Below are 12,504 nucleotides of genomic sequence, written 5' to 3'. Positions count from 1 at the left end.
ACATTCAAGAAGCAAGACAATGTTCAAGACGACACATTCCAAGTTTCGTCGATCGATGGCGAATCGTCGGTAGCGGCTACCAAGATTCTCGGATGTTCGGATATCTCGCTTTCTGACGCTTTTGAGTGCTTAAATTTGAGCGGCAGCATCTCTGAACCTTCGCGTAACTTTCGATAACTTCCGGCCGATAACTTGCCACACTCTCGCTCGTGTCCGCAAGCGGTGTTGACCCGCGTTTGATCTCTCCGACGAACCAGCTCCTCCTACGCGCAATTCTTGCGTGACTCGAGCAAACGGAGAAACTCAACGGCTTCGAGTCGAAAGTCGTCTCGGCCGCACGAGCGAGCCTTGTCAGGCTTTAATTAAAAACAAACGGTGCTTATCGAACGACGTAACTAATTATTTTGCGAATAATAGCCAATTACGTGAAATGAATTTTAATCGGCAAACGAGGGATCCCGGCGAATCACGCAAATTTGAATTCGCCGCTATTTCGCTCTCTTTCTTTCTCGTATCTCTCTTTCCCTCTTTCATTTACTCTTTCCCGCTTTCTTTCTCATTCGTCGTTTCGAAGCCGCGTGCAAAACTGCACAAATATTTGCAGTTTATTTATACAATAAACAAGCGGAATTTCAATTGAGATTTAATTACCGCGTTTACTAGCATGTTACACGCAATCGGTATAGATAAAACATTAAACATCCGCGAACCACCGTCGCGTTGTTGTAATTTACAATTCTATTGGATATTAATATCGCTTTACCATCTGTTTTCGTGTTTTCTCAAAATTACTTGGCGATGATCAATGTACACAGTATCGAAAACACGAATCACGATAGCAAAGCACAATATCTCTCATCAAATCTTAAAATATTTTCCCTCTATAAAAATAAAACTTTGATTTAAAAAGTACCTTGACGAACTAAAGTAACCTTAAAATTCTAAAAGTAAAGTATATTATAATTTCTCTTTCCGTCAATATCCCGGATAGCTTAGAAGAAAACGGTTACAGATTGCCAAGTCGGAAAAGTGGCCGGAAATGCGAGTGCTCGCAAGATCGAACCGCGCGCGCGTAATGCACCGTGTTTGTCGAGGAAAGGAGAGACTAGAGAGAAAGGGAGATGGAGAGGCGATCGCAGACACTCGATCCGTTCCCGACGGCTACAGCGGAGAGATGCAGCCTCGGAATAGCCCGAAGAGATTTAAACGCGTCGAGGGGCTACACACATGCAGCGCGATGGACGTGGTGCGAGGGAAGACGCGAGATCGCCCTCGTGGTATTTCATTGAAAACCGCGAGATCTCTCGAACCCTCGTCATAACGGCGAAAGCCTCGACCGCAACGCACCCCCTGGGGGCGCGAATAAACTGACCCTGTTCCTCCCTCCCGTTCTCACTCCCGCTCTCTCTCCCTCTCTGTCTCTTTCTCTTTCTCTTTCTCTCTCTCTCTCTCTCTCTCTCTCTCTCTCTCTCTCTCTCTCTACATACGCGATTCGACCTTTCGGTAACTTCGGGAAATCAGTTCGCGAGCGAGAGCCCGATCCGCTCGGGGCGATGCGTACGTCGATTCGCACGAGGGGAGAGGAATACCTTGGCGATTTGCCTGGCCACGTCGTTGGGAAATGGATCGACTCCGTTTGCCGTCAAAGGAAGGCAAGCAGGCAGGCAGGCAGGCGGGCTGGTTCCGTCCGCCGCGAGAAGAAGCGAGGACGAGGGGTGCGGTAACTAGCCGCAGAGACGTAACGAGATGAAAGGAGAGCGCGAAGAGGCGGCCAGGGAGAGCCATGAACGAAGTGTACGTGTATATAAATAGGAATCTGCTAGCGCGCGTTCTCTCTTTTTCTCTCTCGCGGCCTCGCTTCGTTCGTCTTCCCTCGCCTCGTGCCCGTTATTCCCTCTCACGTTTCGTCGGGGATGGGGCTCTTCCCTCCCCCAACCGGCGAGATATACAAGGCGACTGAGAGGAGATAGAGAAAGAGAGAGAGAGAGAGAGAGGAGGGGGAGGGAGAAAAGGGTGCCGGTAGTCTAGACGGAGTGTCGATTTTTGCCGCGGCACGAAATTAGAAACCTCGTTCCCTCCCTCTTTCCCTCTTCCTCTTTTTCGGTTGGTCCCACGGTAGTTCACTTTCCTCTGCCTCTCTCTCTCTCTCCCTCTTTTTGTTCTCTTATTCGTTGCTTTTCCTTCCGTCGTTCTCTCGTATCCTACGTACCGACGCGCTGTCCTCTTTCTGCATCCGCCCCTTCTCGCGCTGCCTCTCTCGTTCGCGACGTGTGTATCTCGTAAACGCGTGCATGTGAAATTGGTTAAAGGGGATGAACGGGAACGTACTCACGAGGCGCACTTTGTCGAATCTATCCCCGAATTGCTAATCGATCCGTCGCGATGTCTCTTATCGGGAGCAAATTATCAGAAATGTGCTGATGATCTCCGATATACTCGCGGTGCAGATTGATCGATTTGTTCGATATTAAGTTTTCCAATCGTAATTCAACCAGAACGCGGACTAGCCGCGTGTATCGTACATCAACGCATATTCAAGCGCAGATTCCGCGTCGTTGCGAAATTTTTGCGTCATGCGGAATCTCCGGGAAAAATACTGCGCGTCGAATTCCAGATCCGAACAAACGCGATATTGTCGCGGCGAGCGCGAGAGTGACGGCTCGATTAAACCGCGATTGTTGTATACCGCGATCGTCGCGCTCGTTTCGATCCGCTCGCGATCGAATCGCACGGAGATACGCCGACGCGGTAAGAATCGCGGCGCGAAGCACGCACGAACGCGTTTCACGCGATGACACGGTAATCGGCCAAAAAGCAATTCGGGATGACAGACGGTCGCGTGTCCCGCCCGGTTGAATATAATCGACGTTTCAACGTCCGCGAAGTTGCGCCGCTCCAATTATCCGTTACAATATTTGCACGGCCGGTATGTGTACGCGCGCCGCGCGACAAGCTCATTTTACAAATTGCGACCGCTGCTTGCATCCGTCAAAGATTCAGCACAATTCGAGCCTGTCCTTTCTCTCTTTCTCTCTCTCTCACCCTGTCTCTCTCTCTCTCTCTCTCTCTCTCTCTCTCTCTCTCTCTCTCTCTCTCTCTCGGCGTTTACATCGCAATTAATCTCGCGTCGAGATCTCTTTGTGAAGATCGCGGTCAGAGACTCGCTATTTAAACGCCTCTCGCGTAATGCCACGCCGACCACCCGCGATTTTCGCGTAATTTATGGCCGCCGCATACGGATTTCATTCCATCGCACGCGGCAAAAAAAAGCGCCATGCCACGCGATCGAACGCTACGTCCGTAATATTCACCGCTTGACGTTTCGCCCGAAAATTAATCCCATAAAGCCTTCCGCGTCCATGTGCCATCACGATACTCACAAATATTCCGCGGCACTCATCGCCCGTGTTCCTTTTCTATCCATGCGGTTTCATTTGCTTTATTCATCCCGGAAAAAAATACGAAAAATCGTAATCGTTGCGATATAGGCTGGACGTACGGTAAATGAAAGTGACAAAGCCGCGAATTAAAGAGATATCGTGTTATGGAAATCATTCTCGTCGGCGTGTTACGTAGTACATCCGTACGAGACGTAGACACGTAGACGCGCGAAATGGAATACGTTCTATTAATATTTCTCACAATTTAACGTGCTTGTCGCGCAAATGTCTCGCAAGACGCGGTCGTGATACGAGACACCTTTATCGTACGATGATCTCTTCGCTCGGGACTGAACTTAATAGCTCGCGACTCGTTTCGCGCTGCGACCGGCAGGAGCTCGTTAGTCGGTGTCACGTAAAGGCAGCTAAAAAATGCAAACGTTTAATTATAACGCGTAGCATATTCCGCGGAGCTCCCTTTTCCACGGCCTTTGACGTTGATACGCCGTCGAGCAACGGCAGCGGGAGATAAAATGGCAGTCGGGAGGGGCATAGGGGCAAAGAGGAGGGACGGGATCTTCCTCTCCGACGGTCCGGTGAGGAATACAGAGATATGTAAATGAAATGAAATCTCTTACTGTAGAGATTTCCGGCATCGCGACTCGCCTTTCGCGGTGCACCGCCGCACTTTTAAGAAGAAATACTTCCTCCAGATAGACAAACGCTTTCACGTACCGTCACTTTTTCACCGGTACTTTCGATGCTCTGGAAATGCAAAGGGATTGTAATTATACCGCGTGTTTCTTTGGAAAACGACACGAGACTAGCAACTTTTCTGAGATCGCGTAATAACGTATTAGAAGAATTATATGAAAAACAAATTTTCAGAAAGAGATACGCTTAAAAGCGATGCGCGGAATAAAGTATTAATGGCTGCTCGAATTTTTCATACTTCGTTAGATTTCCAATAATGTAATAGATATATGTGCATCGAAAATTTATTTGGAATGTTGTAATAAAATATTATAGATTTAGGGATTAATATATAAATTTATATTAAAAACTATAAGAGAATATCACAGGATTATTTGTATATTATATTTTATATTTTTTCACAATGCATTGACATTCTTAATTCAAGCCAACGGGTCAGAAAACAATTAATGAGCAAACCTATCATACGGTAGCGAGTTTCATTTTTATATATTTTAGGAAACCGAAAATATCGATTAGATCGCACACGGACCGACCTCAAAATTGATCTGGGAAATTGCATTTTTTATTGCCTATTTCAATCCTGCCCTTAATTTAATCAATTTTAAAACAAATAGTTATTAAAGTAGACCGCATATAACGATTGAACCATTAATTCTTCCTGCATCACAATTCCTGCTTCCTGCTCACAATTTCGAATCGAATGACCGACTTTTTTTGCTTACGTCCATCAGTTAGAAAGAGATTAAAAATAGATCAATATATTAGAAAGATAGATCAATAGCGCAGACAAGTGCACGGAAAACAGAAATTGCGGAATCGAGGTATCGTTTCGATAAGCGTAAACTCTGAGAAGAATTGTTACGCTTTCCCGTAATAGTAAACGAGATCTATGCATTTTTCCATACCAGCGACATTGAAAACTGATTGAATCCGCCGATGCTCCTCCGTTTCTCAGTTTCCAGCGGGAAGCATCCGCGAGAGATACGTGAATGAAAAACACGGCACGGATCGGCGGCGCGAATCGACTACAGCCGTTCGGAATTACTTTTCGTCGGCCTCGTCGACTGAGTTTCGTCATCGGCGTACGTGCGCGCTTCAACTTATTAAATTTGTTCCCGTCGCACGTTCGAAAATATGGAACTTTCGCGAGGTGAGGCTGGAGGTCGCGGGCTCCTTCGTATGAAAAAACGAGTTTGTCCCGACTGGAAAGAGTCCGGACAACCCGGCTCGCTTCCCCGTACCCCCGACGCGTACATCCGAGTCCTCCTCGATTTTCCCCGGGGAGAGAGAGCGAAAACTTCCTGCCCCTTCGAACTTTACGGAATCTCTTTGAGGAGCCGCTCGAGCAGGGGAAACCGTCCGGATTCGGATTTCGAAATCCCGGCGAAGATAATAATAAGTTAATCCCTCTCTGCGTCGCCTCTCCCCGCATCACGGTATCTTGGTGGCCAAAGTTATCCAGACGTGACGATATGGCGCGAGTCTGCGACTCTCAACCCTCTTCTTCCTCGTCGTCCTCCTCCCTTATCTCCTGCGACAAATCGGCCGTCTAATTCCATTATTCGACGTCGATAAACTCGAGCTAACCGTGAAACGAGTTAACGCGCCATTTACGCACGGTCTACGAGTGGATGAAGCTACGAGAGACGCACGTTCGCGTTCGATTCGAATTGACGAGTTCGCGAGGCCTGTCAAACGTACGGAACTGTTAACGAGTTCATTCGCGGCATCGATACGATGCTGTACGTCCCTAGCATATTATAAACATTATAAAAGTTTTTTCTTTTTTTTACACATTGACATGGTGCATTTGACATCGCCTAAGATGGAAGGAGAGGATGTGTTGCTAAAAGTTTATGCAAAGCGGAAGGCCTTGCATCGAGATTCTCTTGTACCATTGTTCTCGTGTAACTCGTTGGACGATTATGGGACCGTAAGGGACACGTTAAGTCTACAGAATCCGACGTTGCGAATGATTCGTTAATTGAAATAGTTCGGCGGAAATGCTGAATACGTTGAGTTTTTTTCTGGCAAACTTCCTCTCCCTTGATAGAGTTAGCTGACGCGGAATGACGGTAGAGCGGCGAGGGTCTCTATTTTATCAAAGTAGCTCCCAAACCCGTTGTAGTTACAGAATTACAGTGCTCCCGATCTAAGCGGCATATAATAGCGATGTGGCACGCAATTATTGGTTAAATGAGCGTCTGTCGGAGTCCTCTCTGTGTACCGGTTGCACGGATTAATTCTCGTCTCTCGCATCCTCTCACATCCGACGAGAATCACATCACGATCATGCGACTCCGTTTAATTTCGTTAGCGTATACTATCTACGAATGAACTCTCCGGCACTATCTCTCTTTCACTCTGCGATTCTCCTTTTGCAATGCACCTCCCGCTCTCTCGTGTAATCGGCGCGAGTTTTCGGCGCGAGCAATCAACCCGGTAATTGAAATGCAACTTGGAGACACGGCTTAGGTAACGTAAACGCGATATCATCGGTGGCCAAAGTTGCACGATCGAGTCTTGCAACGCGGCAATAAGCGCGCTGCGAGTCCCGCAATGCGAGATTTCGTTAATTACTAAAATCACGAGTAATGCACCGCACGGCCAACGGTCTCGATCGGACTCATCGAAAGCTAATAACGACGTGAATTTCCGACTCGCCGACCGAGCTTATTGAACCATCGTCGCGGCACGCGTCAACGGTTCCGCTCTGCGCTTCGGCAAATCCACTATTTAATTCCGTTACCGACGCGTCAATAAATTTGATGTAATGCAAGCGGGCCCCGAGACGGTTAATTCCGAGATCGCTTTGCGCTCCCGCCTCCGCTCTACCCTTCCAATTATGATTGACGAAACGAAAATCGGTCGAGCTCATTGAACGCAACGCAGATTTATCACGCGCAGATATACAGATTGAATGCTCGTTGACACCCGACAAATGAATCTGATGTAGCCAAACCCGAAATTGCGTATTTGCATACTCGAGTAATTGATCGTAGTTAAACAATATTCAGCTTTCTAATTTGTTCCTTTTCATCTTTGTTTAACACAACGATTCGCGCTTTCCGTGCGTTTTCTGCGACGTTATTCGCAACGGAAACTGCTGAAAACTGGGTCGTTCAGAGCTGGCGAATGATCATAGTTGCGAACAGAAGAAATGTAGTATAGAGCATTGCAATGATTTACAAACGGATGCTTTTTTGATTCACAGGCGGAGATCGAAAGTCGTGATATCCTCCGCGAAGCCTGAGGACAGTGGCAGATACGAATGCGTGGCTGAGAGTACTTCCGGTCATCGGGCCTCACTCGCGGCCCAACTTCTAGTCGCTCACGATACCAGAATTCCGGAAACAAGTGAGTACACACAACCATTGCTTGCTCTCTCTTGCTGTACGCAAGTATTTTTGCGGAAGGATAAAGACTTTGCAAATATTCGCAAACAATGGCAAATTTTTGTACAGTTGTAAAAATATAAATGTACTACAAATATGTTACAACTTGATGTGCTATGACTTTTTATTATAATAAATATAAATCATAGTAATTATGATTAAATGTAATTCATTAGCTTAAATAGTAAAGTTTTCGCTTCAATATAGAAAATTACGAAAATGGGTATGCAAATAATTCTCAGAGCTTATTCGCTGAGGGCATCTCGTAATTAACGTGAAATAGTGGTCACAGAGAAAATTAGAATAGAACGACGTTCCCGAGATGGAACATCGTACATCATTGAAAAGCAGTACGCCTCATCAATACTGTCGATAGAGACAGTACGTTTTGGATATAACGAAACTGGCAGAGATTGTTAACCGAATGCAGGATTTTCGTGAGTCAATCGGGACGCATACACCTGTCGATACCTTATGCAGACTTTTCGGATGGAAGCATCTCGCTTTCTATCTGATGCTATCACGGTCGCTCTTGTCATGATGTGTACAAAAGCGCGAGAGAGAGTACGCGACTCGAACGTTTGTATATCTTAAATCACTGCACGTCAGAAAGCATCTCATGACTTTTTAACGTTATTATCCCTTCGTCGGATTGCGTTCGAGGGAGGCCAATCATGTATCGCCGACAACAACACAGAGAACCAATGAGCGAGAGCGATTACGCGCGATTGTTCTCGCGAAATGAGAGCACGCGTTTGGTGTTGTTGGGAAAAAATTTTATGGTGTCCCATAAGGTTTTTCGTCGTTCGTATCACATGGTAAGAGGCAACGATCGCGACTGGCGCGATCAGCCATTCCGACAATAATACATGACGCGACGCGACGGCGATTCCGCTAAATCGACCACGAAATATCGATCCCGGCGGTTTCGCATTCAGCGAACGTACGAAGGAATCTGGCTGCTCTCTCGGTGCTACCTTCCGTGACACGCCCATGCCCCCGAATCCTTCTCCTTTATCCGATAAGCGCGAAACGAGGAGCTGCAAAATACACGCGCGCCGAGAATGCGCTCGCCCCCGCGCGCGGTTTTTCACGCACTGCACCTACAGGAAATCCGACGTGACGGCGGAGCTAAAAAGATCCGAAATCGATTGCTCGTAACCCGGGCTGGGGAACCCGGCGCGCGCCCGAGGTTCCGGTAGGGCTAACTTCGAGCGGACTGCAAAGAAGCTGCGCGCCGCGTTCCTTTTTTTTGTACGAGTTCCGAGTTTTTTTTCAGCCCCGCGTCTCTGCAGTTCGCTGCAAACTGTCTGCGAGCCGTATAAAGGAAAAGAAAACGAAGGGAACTTATAATTAACGAAGCAAAACAATTTTTAACTGAATAGCTTTTTTCCTTCCTCTTTTGCCTTTTTTCTTTTTTTTTTATAAAGGAACCGAGTTTTTCCGGCAATTTTAAGTCGAAGCCGCTTTCGAAACTGCTCATGCTTTGTAAAGAGAAAAAAGAATGTGTGTGTGAGAAAGAGAGAGAGAGAGAGAGAGAGATGTGCGAAATAGACCTGCTCGATGATGTATCGTCTGATGGTGGGTACATTCGCGATATCCGTGCGTGGCACGAGCGTCTGCGACGATCCCGCAGTCGCTGCGAGTCGCGACGCGGATTATCGATCCTGCGCACCCCGAGCGGCGGCTGCCCTTAGGGCAGTGGTTTATGGCTTTTCATAATGCTCGCAATATTTGGAGGGGGATCGCGCCTTTTATTGCGATATTTATGTTATTTCCAGATATACACGTGGAACGCACCGGGTTTATCGATACCTTCCTAGACTTTCCACATTTTGCACCGAGTGATATAACAAGTATTACCTAGAAGAAATGACACGTAACAGAAAGAGAAGAGAGAGACTGAGTTGGAAAATATGGAATCTCTTAAAGCTAGTGGCAAGTATTAAATATTAAAAAGTAATTCGTTAAAGGATCTTTTAAGTATATAAATATATATTAAAAAACAAAGTCAATTCTTACTTGATCCAAGAAGGTCTGATTGACCGGAAGTATAACAGTTCTGTGATGCAATCGATGGAACGAGGATATCCCCTCTTATCAGATGGCAAAGCATGAACTCGGATGAAAACCGTGCTGCCTGCGTGCATCTCCCCATGCAGTTTCATTCAATTCGTAGTATACGATGTGTCAGCGGGAAATTCGCGACAACAAGGAAGTGAAAACTGGGTTGGCGAGTCCTCGGTACGAGGTCGACAGCAGTTGGCATCGCAGGTGATAAACCAAGGATTAAGCACCTGATGCGATAATGCTTGTACGGCTCAGTGGTTCCAACAAGGTCGGTAAAGCTTGCGGTTCACCGCCGAGCGGTTCCGCAAGCTCGTATGACGGACAAAGGACGACAATTACAACCCCGGCAGCCACGTCAGGATTTCATATAGCCCTGCTGATGGCAGCCCGCTGGCGGAATGTTTCCGTGTACGATGATTCTATACGATTCTCGGACTAGTACAAGTCGAGAGCACGCCGGAATCAAATCTTTTGACAGTTTCTTAAAAATGTGATGTTATTCGACACTGAGCGACATGTTCGATAAACTGCGGGAAGCTCAAAGCGAACGAAAAGTTTTATCAAGGAAACTAAAAAGCTGTTTTATTCTGTTTAAAAAATCTTTTTGAGAAAAATTATAGCTTCGCTACTGATTTAACTTATTATTTAACATTTAATTTATTATGATATTATTCGCTAAAATTATTCGCTAAAATTATTCGCTAAAATTATTTGCCTAGATTATTAGTTTATTTTACGCATAAAGCAGTGAGGAGTGAAAGATTTGCAGATACAGTTGCGGGGCAAGGAAACTTTTTAATTTACAACTCAATGTTGTTGAAATATATATCGAGCGAAAAATTTTCATTTCGAATTTCCATTGGTCCTTCCAGCTCTCCGAGTTATTTTCCATAAATTTCATGCAGCTTGCACGAGAGAAATTATAAAATCGCGTGAGTTATTTACAAATTAATCCTGTTATGAATGAGTAGAAAATTATGCGTTAGCAAATTGGGAGATGGAATAAACTATAATATGCTCTTCGTATGAAAAAGTTTCAAACCGGTGGTCTAAAAGTGTAAAAGTGTAGCAGCGGGACGTACATGTATAAACGTGGTCTACAGACTCTCCCTCGCCACAAGTAGAGATTAATAAATCTTATGTTAAAAAATGGAATAAAACATATATAAAAAAATTTATATACGAGCGACACACAAACTTTGCGTATGAAATTCTAGCACCCACGAAATAAATATTTCACTCACGACGAACACCTATTCCTGAAAGAGTAATGCATTTCTTCCTCTCTTTTCTCATTCGCTCATTCTCTCTCTTTCTCTCTCCTTCCTCACCCTGAGCATATGCTAATTTTATTTCACGATTCTGGTTCCGCCAGGAACCCTCTTTCTCTCGCGCACGTCGCCGTTCCACGGCTCAAACGCGATCGAAATGGAGGAGAGACGCTATTCATCCCTCGGGACGATATGCCTATCGATACCAAGGGTTGTCACGAGGAAACCTGCAAACTCTTGACTCCCTGGTTCTCTCCCCCCATTTTCTCCGAGCCGCGTAAGTCAACTCTTCCCGGGTAAACGACGCGGAACGCGCATTATTGTATCAAGTTACACCGCCGCGCGGCAGTAAAGCGTGCCATTGTAGCTGCACCGGCAATTGTTAGAACGTAGTGCCACCCCCGCCGGAGAATATCCGGGGTCCCGCGGATGGAGTAGGGTAGGGAACATTTGAGCTGTAGTAAAAGTTTGTGGTAAATGTTATTGCAGTCTAGCGGGCACCGACACCGCGAGCGCACTTTCGAGTAACTCTAGGCTTATAAAGTTTACCACAATCTGTTACTACAATCGAGCCCCACTCTCTCTCCCTCTCACCCGCCGTGGCCGGGAGGAGTGACTGAGGGCTGAGGGTTTAGACCGCGGAGGCAAGGGGATTAACGTCCGTACGCTTCGTCTGGCCGCCAATATCGAGGCGCGTAGCTCTGCTCTTTTTCCTTCTTTTTCTTCTCTCTCTTTTTCTTTCTATTCTTCCCTTTCGCTTCCTTTCCTCCGCTTTGCGGAAGCCGCGAGGCGTGGAACCGAAAATGCGAACGAAAATTCGCTTTCCGGTGGCAATTCTTTTTACACGCTTCTATTCTGTTTGCGAGAGCAAGGGGGTACATTTCAAAACTGGAACACATTTGAATGACTCAGATATCACGCGCCGCAATGTGTAAAGCTTTCAATTCTTTGTATTTTTGGAATGTGCAGAAATATGTGTCTCTTTTTCTTTCTCTCTCTTGATGCAAGAAGGTGAGGAGAAAAGTTTTCTATTGGCATTCTTATTGGTTTCCTAATGGCATGATGTTTAAATTGTTTAAATCTGATCTTTTTTCCTCCGGAAAATTTCCAAAATAGCGCGTGCATGCGAGACATATCATCGATAAACTCGCGGCGTGACTTTTAATAGCGCGTTGTAAAACTCGCGTGTTCACCACGGGAATGGTTTTCGATACCATATCATTTCCCGAGAGAGAGCATCGAAGGGGTGGAAAATCGAGACGAGAGGTACGCGGATTTTAATTCGCGTGCGTATGAGCGTATTCCAAGAAAGAGGATGAAACTTTGAAAACCAGGAGACAAAGATAAAGAGAGATCGAGAAGCGGAGCGAGAGAGACCAGTGAATTTATTGTACGGAGACTGGAACGTTATGCTAATTTAATAAGAAAGTTACGCGGCGGTTGATAAAAACGATATTGCCTGTAACATTTCTCGTAAATCAAAGAAACGACGAAGCGAGACAGCTTCAAGAGACGGTAAGAGAATACTTATGCGTATAATTCAAACATAAAGATGGGGAAACTAAGGATGAAAATAGGATCGCGTTCAGCATTTGGTCACGTCGAGCGCATTTAATGCTCCCTCTCTCCATCTTCTTCTCGCTCGCCTATCTCGAAGGTGTAGAGAGGAAA

General features: G+C 46.0%; 1 protein-coding gene across 2 annotated transcripts in view; it reads left to right on the top strand.

Annotated features, from left to right (window-relative positions):
- LOC105287539 (protein vein) overlaps positions 1-12,504 on the top strand; it is a 318,479-nt gene that overhangs the window by 220,094 nt on the left and 85,881 nt on the right. For both annotated transcript variants that reach the window (XM_020034337.2, XM_011353130.3), the window contains exon 3: positions 7,312-7,454. In XM_020034337.2, the coding sequence (XP_019889896.1) occupies positions 7,312-7,454 (143 nt within the window). The remainder of the gene's footprint in view (positions 1-7,311; positions 7,455-12,504) is intronic.

The sequence above is a fragment of the Ooceraea biroi genome, chromosome 5 (genome assembly GCF_003672135.1).
Source record: "Ooceraea biroi isolate clonal line C1 chromosome 5, Obir_v5.4, whole genome shotgun sequence".
Lineage (NCBI taxonomy): Eukaryota > Metazoa > Arthropoda > Insecta > Hymenoptera > Formicidae > Ooceraea > Ooceraea biroi.
The sequence above is the reverse complement of the archived record's forward strand: the minus strand, read 5'-3'. Positions and strand labels throughout refer to the sequence as shown.